Source organism: Chelonoidis abingdonii, chromosome 14 (assembly GCF_003597395.2).
Source record: "Chelonoidis abingdonii isolate Lonesome George chromosome 14, CheloAbing_2.0, whole genome shotgun sequence".
NCBI classification, from domain to species: Eukaryota; Metazoa; Chordata; order Testudines; family Testudinidae; genus Chelonoidis; species Chelonoidis abingdonii.
This window is the reverse complement of record NC_133782.1, coordinates 64,440-86,264: the sequence shown is the minus strand read 5'-3', so window position 1 is coordinate 86,264 and position 21,825 is coordinate 64,440. Positions and strand designations below refer to the sequence as shown.

At 44.6% G+C, this 21,825-nt stretch overlaps 1 protein-coding gene across 1 annotated transcript in view; it reads right to left on the bottom strand.

The window, feature by feature from the left end:
- Window positions 1-9,204: 9,204 nt before the first annotated feature.
- The window catches only part of LOC116833819 (protein-glutamine gamma-glutamyltransferase E-like), a 35,305-nt gene continuing 22,684 nt past the window's right edge, over window positions 9,205-21,825 (bottom strand). Inside the window, exons 5-13 of the mRNA XM_032795589.2 lie at window positions 20,138-20,266; window positions 19,785-19,965; window positions 19,105-19,240; window positions 16,668-16,771; window positions 16,335-16,577; window positions 13,374-13,691; window positions 12,249-12,412; window positions 11,044-11,168; window positions 9,205-9,783 (exon numbers count right to left, since the gene is read on the bottom strand). Coding sequence (XP_032651480.1) covers window positions 9,630-9,783; window positions 11,044-11,168; window positions 12,249-12,412; window positions 13,374-13,691; window positions 16,335-16,577; window positions 16,668-16,771; window positions 19,105-19,240; window positions 19,785-19,965; window positions 20,138-20,266 — 1,554 coding nt within the window. The 3' untranslated portion in view covers window positions 9,205-9,629. The remainder of the gene's footprint in view (window positions 9,784-11,043; window positions 11,169-12,248; window positions 12,413-13,373; window positions 13,692-16,334; window positions 16,578-16,667; window positions 16,772-19,104; window positions 19,241-19,784; window positions 19,966-20,137; window positions 20,267-21,825) is intronic.

The window sequence follows — 21,825 nt, the reverse complement described above, 5'->3', positions numbered from 1 at the left end:
GTATTGCACCCCTCAGGAGACTAGACTATTATATGACACAGGCAGAGTATATGAGGGATGAAGAAATACCATTTCATACCCTCCTTGTTTAAATTTTAGCTGTCTTGAGTGTAGCAAGAGAGCCCTAAGTTCTTTATTATTAATGCTGATAGGACACTTTGACAGTCTTACATCCATACAATGAGCTATTCAGAAATATGGAAGAGAGAGAAGAAATCTCATGGCTGATGAGTTAAATGCCTAATTGACAGGACCGGCTCTAGGTTTTTTGCTGCCCCAAGCAAAAAAAATTTTGGCTGCCCTCCCCACCCCAGCCCTGGGCTCCCCCCTGTTCCCAGTGCCCCCCTGCCACCTCAGCACTGGGCTCTCTCTTCCCCCCGCCACACCTCCTGCCATCCTAGTACTGGGCTCCCCACCCCTAAACATGAGATCTGCTACCAGAACATGGTGGCCGAGCCCTGGTCCAGCTGCGACTCCATCCCCATGCAGGTGGAGCTGCTGGGCGGCATGGAGTGGCAGTACTTCCAGGTGGCGGTGCAGCTGCGAGGCGGCACAGAGAACACGGCCCCCTCCAGTAGGGGAGGGAACAGGGGGTGCGGCCACTCCCCTTGAGCACATTTTCTAAAAGCGCCGCCTTTCTGTGCAGCCAGCACTGGTTTTGCATGCGGCCCCAGCTGGCTCTGGGCTCCACACCACCCTCCTCACCCATCCCCAGACTGGTTTGCTCATTTCAAGTGGCGTCGGCTGGTTGCCTGGCCCCCCCCCCGCCCACAGCTACCCGGTTCGCTAAGCCAAGCCTCGCTTGGTGCACTCTGCCCAGGCAGGGATGGGCTCTGCTGGGAGGGGAAGGGGTGGCAGCGCAGCCCCCCCAGGGTGGTGGTGGGGGGCTGAGGAGCAGCAGCCCCATTGCAGGGAGCCCCGAGCCCTTTAAATCCCGCCCTCTGCAGCCAGGCTGGGGCCGGGATTTAAAGAGCTGGGAGCTCCAGCTGCTGCGAGGAGTCCTGAGCCCTTTAAATCCCAGCCGGTCGACACCTGTCCTGTTTTAAATAATTTTTTTATTAGCATTTTAAATAATGTTTTTAATAGTATTTTAAATACTTTTTTTCAGTCCAGAGGAAATTCGAGCCCGGGCTGTGGCGGCGAGAGGGGCTCCCGGAGTGCGTGAGGAGCTGGGGAGGGAGGGAAGCAGGGCCCAGGATGCAGGGAGGGAGGAGGGGTCCTGCTGCCGCTGTTGCTCTGAGTCTCCCCAGGGTGGCACGGCGTTTCCCTGCTCAAGTGGGCTGTGCAGGGCGCCACGAGGCTGGGCAGGGGACGTGGATCCTGGCTCATGCGCTGACGGGGCGAGTGGCTTTTTGCCACTCCAAACAAAAAAAAGGGGGGGGTTTGCCCCCTCTTAGAAAGTGCCACCCCAAGCACATGCTTGGAGGGCTGGCGCCTAGAGCCAGCCCTGCTGGTGGTCCCGTCTGGCCTTAAACTCTATGTCTGTGTGTGACCTGTGGTTCTTAATTAGGATTAGTTGTAAAAATCCTTGTAAGCGTCCTACTTAAAACATGTTTTGTTACACAATCAGAAGCTTAATTACAGTTACCTAAGACTGGCACATGTAAATGCCACAATACAGTAGTCTGAGCTACATGCAGGCATTGTTGGCAGTGTGCTCTGGTGTTGACTTGTGCCTGTGCACATACTAGACATTGGGGTTTCCTTTTAAAAAGTTCATAAGTTTGTTTAGTTTCTGTCTCCACTGTACTCGTTAATGGTTTGTTAATAGTTTTGGCGTTAATGATATGTAGACATTTAGTTCCAGTTTGTTTGGCCCTTTGCCCTGGAGAAAGCTTTTGAAAGCAGAGCTGTTTTTCCTGAGTGAGTAAGACCTGCCTACACTAATAACCCTTGTCTTTCTCTTCTCTGCTCTTTTCATCTTCCCCTGTCTCAAGAGTTATCTTGAAACAAAAGCTGGCAGCTCATCCTCGAATGAGGCTGTTTTGAGATTTCACTACAATGTGATCAAATTCAAAGGGAAAGAACTAGGGGACTTCCTATCCCACTGTTCTAGGTATCTTGTATCTTTGTACTGGGTTTTTCTTGTCTTCCATATTAATTTCAAGGGTGCTTATTGTTGTCAGATGCTACCGGTGTGGTGCTCTGCTCTCTTCAATGTTGATATCACTCAGCTGTGTGCGTGTGTTCCCTCTGTGTGCTGTCCCAGCTCTGCGCAGATAGCTGACACAGCAGATCCTGAGAAAACCCCCAGTGACCACAGAGTCTGGTAAGGTATGAAGGCACACTGGCCAGGTTTATTGTCAAACGAAGCACAATGATAGTTCCCTCTAGATTTTTACTCTACAGGACATACTACGAGTATGTGCCCCCTGGCAATGGACTCAGCTCAGTCAGTGGCCGGACTTTCCACTGCCCCCTCAGCTGGATAAAGACACTGCCCCAGGGATGCATTCTTATACACAGGTACAAACAAGCTACACATCACTCCTGACGTATGAGGTGCAACTCCTCTACGTAGCAAGGTACCGCCTCTCAGCTTGTACACGTTTGTTTGAACAAAAGAACTTGATCCATCATATTACCCTTTTGCCCCTGTCATTGGGATGGGTTAGTCTGTTCCTTGTTATCTGTGTGGAGTGTACAAGTATGTGAATGTTCTGATATCTGGTGTCCAGTATCTTTTAGCTATGTCTCTTTCTGCAGCATCAGTCCTTTTCGTGCCAGCTTCTGTGAGCAGGGCCTGCCTCTAGCTCACAGCTTAAACTTTGCTTTATGTTAGCAAAGTCTTGACCATTACTTTAGTTCAGGCCTTAGACCTCATACCCGGCCTCTGATACCAAGATTTATATCTTAGGACCTCCTCTTACTACATTCCCCCACTTTTTGTCTTTTTATGGGGAGGATGTTTACCCATCGTCCCGGAAAAGCATAATGCATGGACTGAAGATAACTCAGTGGGCTAAACACTGTTATGTGGTTACCTTATTTTACCATCCATACACTCATGCCCCATCTGTCTGTTTAGTCTGCACATTCCCTCGTATGACTGTTAGGCAGATTTTATTATCCAATTATTTTTTAGTCCCTTATGGTGGGCCTGGGATGGAGAGAGAGAAGAAATCTCAGGCTGATGAGTTAAAATTAGCCTAATGACAGGACCGCCTAGGTTTTTTGCTGCCCAAGGCAAAAAAATTTGGTGCCTCCCCCCAGCCCTGGGCTCCCCCTGTTCCCATGCCCCCCTGCCACCTCAGCACTGGGCTTCTTCTGTCCCCCCGCCCACACCTCCTGCCATGTCCGTAGTACTTTTGGCTCCCCACCTAAACATAGATCTGCTACCAGAACATGGTGGCCGAGCCTGGCATCCAGCTGCGACCTCCATCCCCATTGCAGATTGGAAGCTCGGCTGGCGCATGGAGTGGCAGTACTTCCGGTGGCGGTGCAGCTGCGAGGCGGCACAGAGAACACGCCCCTCATAGGGGAGGGAACAGGGGTGCGGCCCACTCCCCTTGAGCACCTGCTAAAAGCGCCCGCCTTTCCTGTGCAGCCAGCAATGGTTTTGCATTGACGGCCCAGCTGACTTGGGGCTCACACCACCCTCCATCACCCATCCCCAGACATGTTTGCTCATTTCAAGTGCGTCGCTGGATTGCCTTGGCCCCCCCCGCCCCACAGCTACCCGGAATTCGCCTAAGTCCAAGCCTCGCTTGGGTCGCACTCTGCCCAGGCAGGATGGGCTCTGCTGGGAGGGGAAGGGGTGCAGCCAGCCCCCCCCAGGGTGTGGTGGGGGCTGAGGAGCAGCAGCCCCAATTGCAGGGAGCCCCGAGCCCTTTAAATCCCGCCCTCTGCAGCCAGGTGGGGGCCGCGGGATTTAAAGAGCTGGGAGCTCCAGCATGCTGCCGAGGAGTTCTAGCCCTTTTAAATTCCCAGCGGTCGACAACCTGCTCCTGTTTTAAATAATTTTTTATTAGCATTTTAAAATAATGTTTTTAATAGTATTTTAAATACTTTTCTTCAGTCCAGAGGAATTCGAGCCCGGGCATTTTGGCGGCGAGAGGGCTCCCGGAGTGCGTGAGGAGCTGGGGAGGGAGGGACAAAGCAGGCCGGATGACAGGGAGGAGAGGGTCCTTGCTTGCCGCTGTTGTCTGAGTCTCCCCAGGGTGCACCGGCGTTTCCCTGCTCAAGTGGGCTGTGCAGGAGCGGCCACGAGGCTGGGCCAGGGGACGGGATCCTGGTCATGCGCTGACGGGGCGAGTGGCTTTTTGCCACTCCAAACAAAAAAAAAGGGGGGTTTGCCCCTCTTAGAAAGATGCACACCCCAAGCACTTGCTTGGAGGGCTTGGCTGCCTAGAGCCAGCCCTGGCTGCGTGGTTCCCGTTGGCCTTAAACTCTATGTCTGTGTGTGACTGTGGTTCTTTAATTAGGATTAGTTGTAAAAATTCCTTGTAAGCGTCCTACTTACAAACATGTTTTGTTCACAACAGAAGCTTAATTACAGTTACATAAGACTGTCACATGTATAATGCCACATACAGTAGTCTGGCACTACATGCAGGCATTGTTGCGCAGTGTGCTCTGGTGTTGACTTGTGCCTGTGCACATACAGACATTGGAGTGTTCTTTTAAAAAAGTTTCATAAGTGTTAGCTGTCTCCATGTACTCAGTTAATGGTTTGTTATAGCTTTTGGCGTTAATGATATTAGACATTTAAGTTCAGTTTGTTTGGCCCTTTGCCCTGAGAGAAAGCTTTTGAAGCAGAGCTGTTTTTCCGGTGAAGTGAGTAACGCACCTGCCTACACTTAATAAACCTTTCTTTCTCTTTCTCTGCTCTTTTTCATCTTCCCTGTCTCAGAGTTATCTTGAAAAAAAGCTGGCAGCTTCATCCTCGAATGAGGCTGTTTGAGGATTTTCCATACAATGTGATCAATTCAAAGTGGAAAGACACTAGGGGGACTCCTTATTCCCACCAGTGTTCTAGGTATCTTGTTCTTTGTACTGGGTTTCTTGTCTTCCACTATTAATTCAAGGGTGCTTATAATGTGTCAGATGCTTACCGGTGTGAGTTGCTCTGCTCTCTTCATGGTTGATTATCACTCAGTTGTGCGTTGTGTTCCCTCTGTGGTTGCTGTCCAGCTCTGCGCAGAAGCTGACACAGCAGTATTCCTGAGAAAAACCCCCAGTGACCCACAGATGTCTGGTATGGTATGAAGGCACACTGGCTCAGGTTATTTGATTCAAACGAAGCACAATGATAGTTCCCTCTAGATTTTACTCTAAGGACATACTACGAGTTATGTGCCCCCTGGCCAATGGAATCTCAGCTCAATCCAGTGGCCTGGACTTTCCACTGCCCCTCAGCTGAAGAGGACACCGCCCAGGTATGCAATTCTTAATAACAGGTAAAAAAAGTTACACATCACACTCCTGAGTATTGAGGTGCAACCCTTCTATGCAGCAAAGGTACAACCCTTCTCTACGTCAGTTATAGATCTTGCCTCTCACCTTTGTCACATATTGTTGTTCAAACAAACACTCTATCCATCATAGTACCCTTTTGGCCCTGTCCATCGGGATGGGTCAGCCTGTTCCTTGTTATCGTGGTGTGGAATGTGCAGGATTGAGTGTCCATAGGTACCATGTTTGCTTCAGTACACTATGTGGATGTATTATGTTTATGCAATATCAGCCATTTTTCTTGCCACTTCTGTGAGCAGGGCCTGCCTCTGGCTCACAGCTTAACTTGCTTTATGTTAGCAAGTCTGTGGATCATACTTACTTCAGGCCTTTGATACCAAGGTTTATATCTCAGTGGCCTGCTTACTTACTACACTTACAAATGGAAAAAAAAAAGTCTGTGTCCTTTTGCTGCTTTGAATGTCTTATTTTTCACCACAAGAAGGTAGATCTTGTCTGGTGCTATCCAGTTTTCCTGAAAACCACTGTCTGACTTAACTGAAAATACAGTGGGTTATCTATCACATCAGATAACAAGCAACTGGAAACTTGATTAATATCTACTCAATATTTGTTAAACCTCTTGGTTCAGCTTTTTGGCCCTGTTTTAAAGGCTTCTTTGCAATTGCTCCCATTGACCAATGCATCCTTAAAATGGATGGTTTAGTTGAACTGGTGGGTTGGCATAGCATGTTCTCTATCGGCACCTTCTTTCACACCCTGATTTAGGGAAGTGCAATGGAGAAAATACCTGAGGACACCCTTCTTGTATTAGTATCCTCTGCTGCAGCAAATGATGGTTAGGGATTTTCATATTTTTAAATGGTTAAGGGCAAGCTTACCTGTATAAGAATTGTCCCTGTGTTGGAGTCCTAATCCATAAAATCGCACTTAAGTTTTTGATGGAATCTTTTCAGTTGACCTTCAATGGGATTCGATGAGGGTCCTAGATTACCAATACAGAAAGTGTTGGCCTGGTCGGTTGCCAATGAAGTTTCACACCCTAGGCGCAAACTTCCACCTTGCGCTCCCCCCCACTAACCCCGCCCCCTGGCAACTAACCCGCCCCCACCCAGGGAGCCCTCCACCCCCCAGGACGCCCCTCTGCAGCAATTACACCCCCTCTCCAGCTAACCCTGCCCAGGGAGACACCCCCCCCAGCAGCTAACCCTGCCCACTGAGACACCCAACTCTGCGGAAGCTAACCCCGCCCGGGGAGCCCGCCTCCATGGCAGCTAACCCTGCCTGGGGAGTCTCCCTGCAGCAGCTAACCCGCCTGGGGATCCTGGCCCAGCTCACCTCAGCTCTGCCTCCTCCACTGAGCACGCTGGTGTTGCTCTAATTCTCCTCCCCTCCCAGGCTTGCGGCGCCGATTGGAGGAGAATTAGAGCAGGGGCTGTGTGCTCAGAGGAGGAGGCAAAGTGGAGGTGATCTGGAGCAGGGAACGATTCCCCTGTGCCCCCCCCCCATTACTGTGGGCGGCCCTCCCCACGCCCCCTCTACCCCAGCTCACCGCCATTCCACCTCCTCGCCTGAGCAGGCTTTTAGGCGCCCTCCAACCACTAGGCACCCTAGGCGGCCACCTAGTTTGCCTAAATGGTTGCACTGGCCCTGAGTGTAGGTTATAATTGTATTGTTTTGACCATGCTTTTTAAGTGGAGGAGTAAAAGATTGGCATTTCTTACATATGGAAGATGAATCTGAACAATTCTGCAGACTTTACAAATAGTCTCTCTGCCTCCCTGCTCCCACCTCTGTCCAACATAGATGACAATTTCTTAATCTTTCAAGATGTGATGTAGGGCATGTAGATGGCAATCAAGACACATATCTGGGCACATAGAGGATCTTTACATCTTGGCAAGTGCAATAGCTGATCTAAAATGCACGATTCCACTGAATAAATTTGATCCCTTGCTTATCTTTTTAAAAAAAGATGTCATTTTTGTAGGTAACTACATGGCATTTTGGTGAAAGGTTCTTGAAGCTTCAAATTGGGACTCTTAATTTTGGACTCAGCTTTCCCTATTTTCCCAGTCTTCTGATATGTATATGAACCCATAACACTGTTTATACAAGACTTGCAGCCTTTAAAACATTTGAGTTTTGAGAGGTTAAACAGAACTATTTCTTAAAGTCATTGTTTTGCTGCACTGCTAAAAACTTTCTGCTTTGGTAAACTCATAATCAAAAGCTAAAATACTGTACATTACTAAATAACTTTGGAAGTTACTTCATTGAAGATATATTTATTTTTTTCCGAGAGTGTTCGTTGATCGTTAGGTTTACCTGATCTGCAGCAGATTATCCATTCATTCTTTCTTTCTGAATCAATTGGCTTTTTAAGATTTGACATCTGAACTCGAAGACTCAAACTTTTTTTAAATTCAGTGTAAGTTTTCTGACTTTAATCTTAAATTTTTTATTTTTAAAGGAAATTAAATATACTATCTGGTTTCCTTTTTGGCATCACAAAATGTGCTCGACAGAAGAGTCTGGGGTGGTGAAACGCCAACCCAAAGTGGATGGGTGGGTGGGTGGGTGTGTGGGAGGGGGTGTTGCAGCAGTGTATCTAGCTCTGCTTAGCTTGCATAGGTGAGCCTGACTTATTACAGAGAATAAACTGAGGAAAGTGACTTGAGTCTTTGCACTCTTCTGATAAAGTCACATGTGGCATTCTACTGTGGATGTTACAAAATTGCAATTATTATTATTATTATAGCTATGTCCACCTCATGACACCCCAGTTGCCTGAGGCTGCCCTTAAATTGTGCCTCAGGACGTGACCCCGTGTTTGGTAGTGCCAGGATCAGGGTGCTGTAAAGATGGCTTTAAACTGAGGTTTGTGAATGCAAACACCCTCATTGAAGTGTGCAGTGGTGATTACATATTGGAAGTCAGGTATGAGCAAAAGTATGCATTTGAAGTTTTGGCCTGGCTGTACAGTGTGCTGCTTGTGTAACTGTGATCACCTTATGGGGGGGAGCAGGGAGAAACAATGCTGGATTTTGCATGTAAATACAAGATTTTAATTTCTAAACTCCAAGACACTTCTTGGTCACAGCATGCTGCCCTAAACTTAGATAGTGTCAAATGTCTATGGGTCATACCCCTAACTCTGTTCTATGAGTGGGCATGGCACAGATGTGCACAAGAATCCTCAGATTGTGGTGCTGATGTCTTTGGTTTCTTTCCCCAAATGCTTCTGAGGCTGACTGGGAACATGTGATAGGTGTATTGCATGGATTATGGAAATGCTTAGTGTCCTGAATTTGCTTTTCCAGGTCCCCAGAATTGGTTTTCCAGCCTCAAGGTGACTGCAATGTTTGTCTTTCTTATTCTTAGAGGTCAGAAAGGAAGCTTGACGAAAATACTAATTTACATTTTGTTTTGCTTGACAAAGTTTAGCATGGTACAGTAACTTTTTATGCAGATATAGAGGTAGTAGCATAGCACAAAAGTACAGAAATGAAGTGGGCACTGGCAAAAATATTCTATTACTGATTAATTTGTAAAATCTGGAAAAAGCATCCTCAACACCTTGAATTTCCCATGCTATTTCCGTGGGATACATAATTCACAGTAGCACTGGCATTACAAGGAAAGTACACTTAATTGAAACCGTTCTTTGAAAGTTTTATTAATTGCTAACAAACTGGAATAAGATAACAACTAGACCATAATTGTAATTAAACACTTATGAGAAAAGCCAATGTTCTGACCAATCTTAACGCCAAGAGTCAATGTATAAAGTGAGTAAAACACTGAAGCAAATACAACCCACATCCCCTTAGGAATATTGTAATAGTCTCATTGTTTAACTCTGTCACTCTCAATTCACCTGAGGCAGGAGAGTATCCTACAGGCTGAACTTTTATGTTGTTGCATTTGTTCTAGGACAAGAGTTGCAGAGTAGAGAGGTGAAAAAGAAACACAAATACAGATATTTGAGATTAGACACGGAAATATTGTGGAAGGAAGAGAAGTCATCCTGTTGTTGTAATGCAGAGAGATGAGCTATTTTCCTGCATTGCACTTCAGAAGGACATTCAGAATGAAAATGTACTAATTTACAGTCATAACTATCATTGTGCAGGGAAAAATGCTTTTTAATTCTAATGCAGAAATAGGGGATTGGCTCAGTGATCAGAGACATTACAACTATTGCAACTGAATCACTGACCGAGGGCCACATCGATGGTCTCAAAGCCCTTAACATAGGCAAACTTGTCACAAGAGAAGTCCACCTGCAGCTGCATCACACCGCTTCTGTGGGGTGTGAATTCAAAGTAAATCTGTGATCGCTCCCTGGGTGCCAGTGCTGCCACACTAAAACAAAGAAAACATCAATGAGTTCAGGCTTAGATAGGAAACTCTCCTATTATGTATCCCAGCAAGGCTCAATGAACAAGCTAAATTGGAAAGGAAAAGCAAAGCCACCTATAACTGTCACACCAAAGAGACGATCTAAGTATCTGAGGGGCAGCCCTGTTTCCTGGGAATTGTTGGTACTCAAGGCACCTGTGTGAATCAGGAAGCAATAAGAAATGCTAGATTTATAAAGGGAAAGAGATGAGAGGGCGGACAGTGCTACTGCACATCTCCATATCTAGATGCAATACAGAGCTGTCAATTGTCTAGTTTTGAGATTGTTGATTTGGGGCCTCAAAATGGGCAAAAACTCATATTGTAAAGAGCCTCCCCCCTGGGTTGCCAGGCACCTGTGTTACTGACACCCCATCATTATTGCCTAGGGGCAGACGTGTGGAGGCATTTGTTTCTTTTCTTTCCCCTGAACCAGGCTGGTAATTCAGAGGCAAAAGCTTCCAGGGACCCTCTGTGGAATTTCATTTTGCAGACTCCTGTGGATACTAAGGGGACTTTTATAGTTCCCACAGGAAGCATAAGCCAGACCAGCTCATGGTAAAACATGCTGTTAGTCTCAGTATGGAATATTGAACATTGTGGATTCCTCACTGAAGAGCTCAAAAAGACAATGCCCAGCAAAACAATAATTAATGAGGTATTCTGCTCACATGCTTTGCAAAGGCACAATTTTTCCCCAGGTTCCCATTCATCAGTATTTATTTGTTTTAAGGGAAGTCAAAGCAACCCTGCTTGCTTATGCTGGGAGGAAGAAAGCTATAGTAGGCTTTTATCTATCTACTGTATCTTGGACTCATCACTGTACTATCTGAGTAGCTCCCACATATTTAAAAGCAGAAATACAAAGCCATGCTCTAGGTGCTGCACTGAAGACTCACCCACCTGTTCCACCACACTTTGTCTTCAGTTTTTTTAAACAAAGAGTCAACAATAACAAATAAATTTCACCTGAAAATGAGAAATCTCCAAAAGGTTTAAGTCACATGTTCAAGACCTGATGACACACTGAGAAGAACACACCCAGCAGATCTGGGCATTGTTCTTCATATGTATTTCCTAAGACTTGCAGTTTCATACTTAGTTTAAAATGCATGTTGAAGATGGAATTTAAGTGTTCTAAGTCTTGCTCACCAAGAAACCAAGGTCAGGACTCTGTCAGTCTTTTATCAAAAGTGATGGACAGATGACTCCCCTTTTACTTACTCTATTTTGACCTCTTGATTCATCAGTTTCACCAGCACCACACAGTCCTTCACTGGCTCCGGGAGAGGATTGGCATACGAGATCTCTGCAGTAACAGGCTTGTTCACCACAACCTGTGCAGGAATCTAAATGGGGGGTACAAACTTTTCTGGTGATTCACAGTTGTTATGCTCTCTCCTCCCGCTCCTTGCAGGACATTTACTTGTGAACAGCCAAAGGTGTTAACCTTTTCAGGAGGTGTCAGACACTCTTCCAGGAATGGAGTGGCAGACATAATGCTGATGTGGGCAGAGCATATTTCTCATTCAGGGGATAGATGGGCTATAGGTAGAACTATGGAATTTAGCTTCTGGTTGATGTGCATCTCCCCTTTCCTTGGTGCTGAAGCTGGGCTGTATTAGCTGTGCAGTTGAGCGGAGGCAGGGAAATGTATATATTTTAAAAGATTTCATGCTCAGATTTACTCAGACATGTCTTTTTAAATCGGTTTGTCCTTTAGTTTGCTGCCTGATTTTCTGTAGTACAATGAGCACTGAACACGCTCTTGATAGTGATTAAAGATGCAAACAGTATAAATCAATCTTCATGTTACTGTGAATTCAGGCTCCAAGTCTATTTCAGGACAGGGCAATGTCATTTGAGAGCAGCCAGAAAACTACAATAATTAAAGTAAGAATGGAAAATTTATAACTAATCCAAAACAAATGATCTGATGGCTTGACTTGGAAGGTGACTTGGTAGGGAATGTGCCTGAATACATTTGTACTACAGAAGAGAAAACACAAGTGGTAAATAAACACAGAGAGCCAGGGCAAAGTTTCAAAAGTGGCCTCTGATTTTTTCATTCCCAGCTTGACTTCCTAAGGTTCTCTCAAGCTGGGCAACAACAACTCAGTAGCCACTTTTGGAAAACTTGGTCTGGATTTTCACACTTGATCCTAGAATTCCCATTAGAACATAAGAATGGCCATACTGGGTCAGACCAAAGGTCCATCTAGCCCAGTATCCAGTCTTCTGACCATGGCCAATGCCAGGTGCCCCAGAGGGAATGAACAGAACAGGTAATTATCAAGTGATCCATCCCCTGTCACCTGTTCCCAGCTTCTGACAAACAGCCCATCTTCTGGGCTGAGCTCCAGCCACAAGACTCTGTGAGAACTCTTCCATTTGCTTTCCATTATGGCAGCAGGGAGACAGCTCTTTACCTTGATGAAGATGGTTGGAGTCTCTAAAGTGATGGTCTTCTCCACCAACATCTTCGCCTCCTGTGTGTGCATGACTTCACACAAGGCAGTCACTAAGATCTTTTTAGCATCAGTCAGGGACTTTTCATACTGGGCATAAGAGATCTTTAACTGAATCTGTTTCTCTGAAATGCAAACATATTTGGAAAGTATCAGACTCCAGTAATTTCACAGATGCCCTGGGTGACTTTGTTTTTAGTCTTCTCTGTAGTATGTGTTTACAGGATGGCACAGACAGAGGATGTTTGGTTCCATGTGAATCTCTTGCCTGCAAGCCCTTGCTCTGCATCACTCCTTGCTGGCTGCTGCAGACAGTTCTGTTATCTGGTACAAATTCTATTTTGCTTCCTCAATCTAACCCTGCTCTCTTCAATACAGAGTACACTGGTGAAACTGAAAACAGAATTTGGCCCTCTGCATTTAACTGTATACTTGTCCTTATATTACTGACAACTGGCTGAGTAAGACATTTGGTCTATCCCTCCATGTATCCTTTTCTAGATTTTTACCTCTGCTGACCGGATGAAAGATTGGTCCAATTATCATAAGGTCCCTTGTAGAGTAGCCCAATCCCCTTCCTCACTGTCTCATTCCTTACAGTTTTTCTGCTATGTATGGAAAAAGAATAGCTTCTTCCTCTGCAGCCCTCTGGGCTGAAGAAGTTCTGTGTATCTTGCACTTGTTTTATTAACCCTAACCTTAAGGAGACATGGAGCTTTGCTGAAACTTTTGCTGTATCTTAATTTGTTTTTACTGCATGTATACCCTCCTCTGTTAAATTCTCTTCAGTGATCCCTGTTGACTAAGAGAGAGAGAGAACATCACCTAGTCTTACAACACTCTTACCCATTAGCCCACCACAGAGAGAAATTATTTTGTGGATATCATAATTTTTTTAACACTATAATTGTCATGCTAGTAAAGGATGGACAATCAGATTTTGTTCCTGAGCAATTTTGCAAGAATTGCAAGGCTGACATAGATATGCATTTGGTATATCTTCCTCCTGTCCATCTGACTGTGAATAGTTATTTTCTCAGTTTAAGAACATGGTTTTGCTGACTGTCCAATCATATGAAAAGTTACCTTCTTTAGAACCAAGATCAACAGATGTGGCTGCCTGCAAGATCTCTGCCACCGCTCTCCTTGTGTACAGGATGGTTGATGCACTCAGGTTCACCTTTACAGGTTTATATTCAGAGGACAAGTTGGTGAGAATTAAGATTAGGTTGATATCTTTGCCAAACACAGGGGGTTCAACTAGCTTGAATACCCCAGAGACTTCAGGTTTTCTAACTGTTTCTGATGATCCCTCATTAGGAGCTTCTGAGAGCCTTTCTGTGAGATTTGATCCACGTGCCTTGGCACAGGCCTTTTTATACACCTCTCTTTCCTCGTGAGAGCCTGGGTAAAGGGGAAACATCAGTAAATTTCATAACCATGTCTCCATTACACAGTCCCTAGGTTAAGGTTATAAAGAGAGTTCAGTATACCAGCTCTGCACTACCCACCAACCTGAGGTACCTGCAGATCCCACTTGTATAGTAGCTCCCTGGATCTGGGATTTGCACATCTAAGTATTTGTGATACAGTGAAATGATAACAGTCACTAAAATGAAGCACATTGTCTTCCTGCTAATTGCTGGCTTATAGGGCTCCTATTGTCTCCTGTCTTTCACCACAGTATGCAACAGGACTTTGTTCTGTAACTCTGCAGGCCCTTCTGATAACTAACTTCTACACTATTTATAGTAGCATTAAAAACATCCTGAGCAAATTTCCAGAAGTGGCCGCTGATTTTAGGTGCTCAACTCAGGACACTTTCATCTGAGCATCTCCAGCTTCCATTAACTTCAGTTCATGCTTTAAGTGCTCAGCACTTGTGAAAAATCAGATTCCAGGTGTTCGAAGTCAGATATCCAGACACTAAAGCACCCAGTATCAGTGGCCATTTCAGAAAATGTGTCTGTAAATCACTGATATCATAGCATCAGCATGATTTAAAACCACAAAAGCCAGGAAGCTAGCCAGTTAGCAGAAAAAAGTTGCTCCTGGTTAGCTTAGCACAGCATTTCTTGCCAGTCTGAATGTTCATCCTATGAGCATTTCATGCCATGAATAAACGAAACTGTATTTTGTGACAAATAAACTTCTTATTGCAGTATTCCAGAGCTATCATGCAGACAAATGATAACATTTGTGATACAAGGTATGTGGGGGATGATACGTGCTCAGATTTTAAACCTGTTTCCATTTAGTTTAATACAATTTTAATCCTTAAAAATCTGAGTAGTTCCTTGGATGAAAATGCTTGACTGTTTTCTGTGGGTTTGTTACTTTGAGAGGGGTTGTTGCTGCCAAGGCCGACTCCAGGCACCAGCATTCCAAGCTGGTGCTTGGGGTGGCAAACTGCAAGGGGCAACAGTCTTGGTTGTTTTGCCCCCAAGCAGCACGCCAAATTGCCGCCACGGGTGGGGGGTGGGGCAGTCCGTGTGCCCTTAGGGCAGCAGGCGCGTTTCTGCAGTGGCGGCAATTCAGCGGCAGCTTCTATGTTTAGCTGTCCGCTGTGGCTTCAGCTAAACATAGCAGCTGCCGCCGACTTGCCGCGGCTGCAGAAACGCGCCTGCTGCCCTAAGGGCACACGGATTGCCCCCGCCACCCGCTGCGGCAATTCCTCATGCTGCTTGGAGCGGCAAAAACTGTAGAGCCAGTCCTGGTTGCTGCTGGAAGTCAAGGAGTTTCACAGCAGCATGGAGCACAGAAAGGCTCAGACTCTTGTCGAGAGTAGGTTTGACTCCATCTCTCCACAGGGGGAAATCCATGCTGCTGTCCTGCCTGTGTGCTATTATTGTTTGTTATGTGTATTGTAGTAGCCCCCAGAGGCCTCAGTCAGGATCAGGGTCCCACTGTGCCGTAGAAACACATTATTAAGACAGTCCCTGACCTGAATCACTTAACAGTTGTATTTAAGACAAGGTGAAACAAGTGGGTGTGACAAACATTTGGAGGGAGGATTAGGGTATAAGTGATAGGAACGTGCGTCTACACAGGCCATAATTAGAAGACAGTGTTTTGTGGGGGACTGAGGATGTTAAAATATGAATAAAAGCAACTTGACGCCCATTACTACTTCTCCATCCATCTATAAGGCCAAAACTGCAAGGTGGAGACAGGGCAGCCAAGTGTGAATGTGCACAGGAGTGTCTGGGAGTCAGAGGGGGAAATGAGCCCATGGCTACAGGTAGGCAGGCAAGGAGAAAGAGGGATGATTCACTCCGAGGAAGGGTGTGGTGTCGGGAAGTGGTGGTGACATCTTTCTGATGAGGAAAGGGAGAAAAGGGGCTAGTGGGGAGGATCTGGTGAAGTTATAGGGTAGAAGGGTGACTGAGGAACTGAAATGAGTGTTTACCCATCTGAATCTCCTCATGTCACAGTTGTTAGCATGTTCAACTTTGCTCATTCAAAGTGAAACCATGGAATTGTCCCAGCTGTAAAGCAGAATTAAGACCAATGGAAACAAGCAGAATGATGTTCTTCTGGAACCCTTAGAATTTCAGGATGTAGCTAGTGCATGTGGCTGCCTGCAAGGATCCAGTTCCTCTGCTAGCGAATAGCATGGATGGAACCTGGACATAACCAGTGCCTTGGTGGCACAGAGAAGTCTAGAGATTTCTCATGTAGCTGATGGTGTAGATGGAACTCAGTTTCAATGATATTAGTGGTGTCTTCTACAATCATTTTTTTTACTTCAGTTTTCAGGAAATTTTAATTGCTGGTTTGCTTTGGGTGGCAAAATGTATATGTCAACTCTATGAAACAATTTATTGCAGAATATTAGTCAGTGCATTTCCTGCTAAAGATTCTATCCAGCGCACAACACCATGAATGCGGTACCCATTGTTTTATGAAGCAAGATTGAAAACAATATTGCCAGGAATATTGTTCCAAATGAAGCAGAGAAGTGATTAAACCAAAATATGCAACCAGTCCTAACTGTCCAGTGCCAAGAACCCCAAGGGGAAATTAATTGTGATAGTTTTCCTTTACCTTCTGGATATTTATAATTGTTAGTGACATCCACACGGGAATTGCTGCCCACAGCTTTGGTGCTGATAGCCTTGCCAATTCTCTCAGTGTCACAATACACTTTTTTCCTGGTTCCATCTTTGTAGACTATCCATTGGTTGCAGTCAGCATTCACCTCCGTAAACACGAATAGGGTGTCATAGTCCAAGTCTACATCACCTTCTTTGATGGCTCTGACAGAAGCAGGACCGCACTGAAATATCCCTAGGGCATGAAGAAAAATCAGCAACCTTATTAGACACTTTGAGTCTCAGCAAAGAGACATAATTTTATAAACGGAACTTTATCTGTTACCTTTGCTTTGCTCTTGCGGAGTTGAATCTAGAACTTGCCATCCATTGTATGGTGTTCCCAAGTCTCTTCGACTGAACCAAACTTCGTTCCAGACATGATAATCCCTGAAGGTGAAAATGAACAGAGGTGCGATTCAAAAGAAGGGCAGAAATCCAGCCAATCAGTCTAATGATGGGACTATGAAGAGATCCTTCGGAGGACCTACATATTACCATTCTGGGCACAAGAATGGAGTATGATGCTTTTAAGGTGTTGCTGAGATGTAACATTGAGTCTCTTGGGATTGTAACGGAACATGATGGCTTCCCCAAGGGAAAATGATACTATCTGGGTATTACTGGGGTTCAGCCTTTAAGAAAAAGCATCCTGGGAGGGACAGTGACCCAGACGAGTCATGTGACTACTAGGACTATATAAGAAAGCATCCATAACTCAGTTAGGGAGTCTCCAGGTGGAAACATGACCTGGAGGGTGGCTCTCAATTAAGGAAGCTGGGTAAACCTTGGCCCAGTAGGGGCTGTAAGGGAAATCTGCAGGGAGAAGGAGGCACCTGCAGAACTAGAAGGTGAAACCTGGGGAAGGGGTTCTCTGTTGAGAGAGTGAGAGATATGGGGCTGTAGTCTGTGAGAGACAGGTCACAAAAAGGACCCTGTAAGGTGTGAGAGCAAAAAGGAAAGGCCGGAGGCAATATAGCACTGGTAGGGACTTGACAGCTCAGTTAAGAACATAGAATATAATAATGGCCATATTGGGTCATCTAGCTCACTGTCATGTCTTCTGGCAGGGGCCAGTGCCAGGTACTTCAGAAGGAATGAATAGAACATGTGATTATAGAGTGAACCATCACCCTGTTACAGGCTTAGGACACCCAGAGCATGGGGTTGTGTCCCTGACCATCTTGGCTAAGAGCCATTGTTGGCTCTATCCTCCATGAACTTATCTAATTATTTTTGAACCATGTTATAGTTTTGGCTCTCGCAACATCCCTTGGCAATGAGTCCCCAGGTTGACTGTGCATTGTGTGAAAAAGTACTTTTTATGTTTGTATTTACACCTGGTGTCTATTAATTTCATTGTGTGACCCATGGTTCTTGTGTTATGTGAAGGGATAAATATCACTTTCTTCACATCATTCATGATTTTATAGACTTTTAACATATCCCCTCTTAGTTGTCTCTCTTCCAAGCTGAACAGTCTCAATCTTTTTTATCTCTCTTCACACGGAAACTGTTCAATATTCATAATAATTTTTGTTACCTTTCTCTGTACCTTTTCCAATTCTAATTTTATTCAGGGGCCTCAGGATGGGGAATTTCAGAAGGGAAGGAAAGAGGAAGACCCAATCCCCTTCAATCCTGTTTTATCAGGGTAAGGAACCAATTAGTCCTGGTGAGAACAAAAGGATCACTGATTAAGTCCAGGGAGGGCAAAAGAGTACTGCGTTATGCCCTCCATCAATAAATGGACTACTGGTGCAAGGAATAAGCCAAGAAATGTGGCCAACTCTTAACATTTTATTGTGAGTCTTGTGATATCTGGTGTTTTTCTTAAAGCCCCACATGATGGAGTCATGTGGTTGTGTGAGAATCTTAAGAATCTCCACTTTCATTAAAAAAAAAATCAAAAAAATCTAGATCAACTAGTTGTAGAGAAAAGTAGGAAAACATGAAGTGAGTAGTCTAAAGGCTCAGAAACCAGAAGGCAGTTGAAAATGAATCCAAAATGTATTTTTCAAAAACCAGCAACACAACATGATTTTTAAACTAGTATCATGACTTTTTGGGCCTGGACTCATGATTTTTGAACACTTAGCTATTGGTAATTCTAGACATGAGCTGGTATTTTAGCAACAGGACAGAACTACTGAACCTGGGGAGAGCTGGAAGATAGTTGTTTGTTTTTGGACTGGTTTCTGTGTTGTTTATTCTTGTATGGGGAATGCCTAATTTTAAGTTCGGGCAACAAACTTTGGTGACTCAAGAGTCTGGTGAAGGAGACTGAAGCATAAATGTGGGATGATAAGAGGTCATTACAGCAGTAAATCGGGTAAGAGCATGAGAGAAACAGAAACGTGGCTGCATGGGCAAGAACAAGATTTTTTTTTTTTTTTTTTTTTAGAGATTGGTGGGTGAGAGATTTGGTGCATGAAATCTTAAACTTCTTAAATTACTGCTAATTTTCAAGTCATATGAGTGCTTTGCCAAAGGAAAACCAGATACTATTAAATCAAGAGCAAAGTAGCTGAGTGTAGTTTCCTTCCAATCTGGAAACTCTTTTATCAGGTTATTTTTTTTATATGAAGATTCCCTGATTTCCTTCAGGTCTGTGCTGCTGTTGTACTGTGTTTACTAATGCAATGATCAGAGCAGCATTGCTTTTATGGTAGCTGATGCCCTATCCCTAAGTGTTGCTGAGATACAGAAGCTTTTATATTTACCATGAGGAGTCTCTGCCGATGTTAAGGCTCTTTCCAGCACTGTCATAGTATTTATCAATACTCAGGTTTCCATCCGCATCATGGGCAGAATTAAAGTTTGAAATCAAACGAGTTGGAATCCCCAAACATCTCATGACTGAAACACATAAATATACAGAAATGCTCCAACTGTCTTATCGTAAATGCTTAAATGCTAAACACCTTGTTTCTCAGCCATTCCAGACTGGCTAGTTTCACTGGCTGCGACTAATCAGCATTTTCATTGTGTTTCAAGCACAGTTTCCAAGTGCTGAGTGAGTCATTTTGTGTTTCATAGGATATGTCTACACTGGAGCTAGAAGGTGCAAATTGCAGCTCAAGGAGGCATACCCATGCTAGCTCTGATCAAGCTAGCATGCCAAAGGAAGTGTAGATGCAGTGGTGTGAGGGACTATCCACCCTAAGTATGTATCTAGGGTATCAGATGGGATTGTACTTAGGGTGGCTAGCCCCTTCCTGATGTTTGCACTGCCAGGGCTCAACTTCTATTTTTAACGCTCTAGCTCGGTCAGAGTTGGCATGGGTATGTCTCCCCAAGCTGAAATTTACCCCTTCTAGCTCTAGTGTACGCATATGCTCATGTAGTGATGGAGGTTACAGGACACCTCCATTTCAATAGCATTATCTGTTCTAAGATGTACCTGTGCACATCACGCCTGCAAAAACCCAGCACTGGCCATACTGGACAGACTTGTAATTCTCTTGACGCCACTTCCTGAGGATCACCACACTACCATTCCATCTGGATGGGTTTTCATGCTCAGCAAAATTGTCATTCCAGCTTCCCTCCAGCACCCCGTTATCATTATCATTCCCGTTGATCTAAAATATGAGAGACATAGAATTAACAAAAAGAGGAGTCCTGTGTCAAGTTCTTCCATCACATTATTCAGACATAGATGATTCTGTTGGACTTTGCTGAGTTCCACTATGCAGCTACTGCTTTTTGCTGGTAGACGTGTTTGAAACCAAGAGCAAATAACCCATTCCTTACCATTGAACTGATCACCCGCCCCACATATTTAGGATCTCCTCTGCGGAACATATCAGTAACTGGGTCCTGACGACAGTACAGGCTCAGATCCAGCATAGTAAGGCAGATATTCAGAATATCATCTTGGAACTGTAACCAGAAGAGACAAAGCCTTGTAAAGAAATAGTTAATTTTTCAAACAGAATTTGAAGATAAACTCCTCAGCAACTTCCTCTTTCTGAGAAATCCAAACACAAAGATGTACTGGGACTATAGGTACACAAAGCCCTCTGGCTGGAGTGAAGGGACATAATGGAGGGCTTGCACATGGACACCAGGCTGGAGAAGTATGGTATAATCAAAATAAGCCAAATTCATCCTGGTAACTGATTGTTTCAATGGAGTTACACCAGGGATGAACTGGTACAGTAGATCTGTATTGCTCCAAAGATAATTCAAGCAAGGCAAATTATTGTATTGATTAGATTTGTATTTGTATCCTGTGGGCTCTAATCTGGATCAGGGCACCTTGATGCTTGGCACTACATAAACATATAACACAGAGAAAGTCCCTGCCTCAAAGACTTTACAAACTAAGTCAAGCAAACTGATAAAGCCCAAGGAAATAGATTGTTAGGAAGAACCTGTCCCTTCCTGCAAGTTCTTATGTGGTGCACCGCAGGGAGTGTAACATTATTGTCCTCCAGTGAAAGTGTGGGCTGAGGCTGCTCAGAGTTTTAAACTCAGGATGTAATCCTGTGCAATGAATGCAAGGTTTAATTCCCTACCACACCAGCTTCCTTTGCACTTGCTGACTTACACTCCATCCCTTTTTCACCCTGCTCTCTTGAGTGAATGAGTGAAGAATGGATGTCTAATAAGATACGTGTATAAGTACCATCCTCAGTTTGCTATTGAGGTGCTTAGCTATGTATCTTCCTCTCAGGCAAAACTTCTGCCTGTACATGATGTAAGTGCACTCATTAATACTGGATTGGGATTCCTTTGTCCTCCTTATAGCTGCACTGAACAGGAGAATTGTGATACATAAAATCATGGTCAGACGCATATGATATTCTTGGAAATAAAGCAAATAACCTGACTCCCCTAAATAAACAGGTACAGATACCAAAGACACAAATGTGCATAAGAGAACATGAAATCAAAGGTGGGATAAAGACCTGAGTTCCCAAGTACATCTCCTACAGTTGATACAATTGCAGAACTACTAACCGTGGTGTCAAGTATCAGAGGGGTAGCCGTGTTAGTCTGGATCTGTAAAAAGCAACAAAGAGTCCTGTGGCACCTTATAGACTAACAAATGTATTGGAGAATAAGCTTTTGTGGGTGAATACCCACTTCCTCAGATGCATGTAATGGAAATTTCCAGAGGGAGGTATAAGTATGTAGGCGAGAATCAGTCTGGAGATAACGAGGTTAGTTCAATCAGGGAGGGTGAGGTCCTCTTCTAGCAGTTGAGGTGTGAACACTAAGGGAGGAGAAACTGCTTTCCTATCACTTAAATCAGCTTCTGTACCATATGATTGAAGGATAGCTAATGTGATACCAATTTTTAAATAAGGCTCCAGGGGGGATCCTGCAGATGATAAAAAAATTACTCAAAATAGTTAAATCCAAATAAGAATGTGAAGAGTTATAAAGGGATCTCTCAAAACTAGGTGACTGGGAAACAAAATGGCAGACGGGGG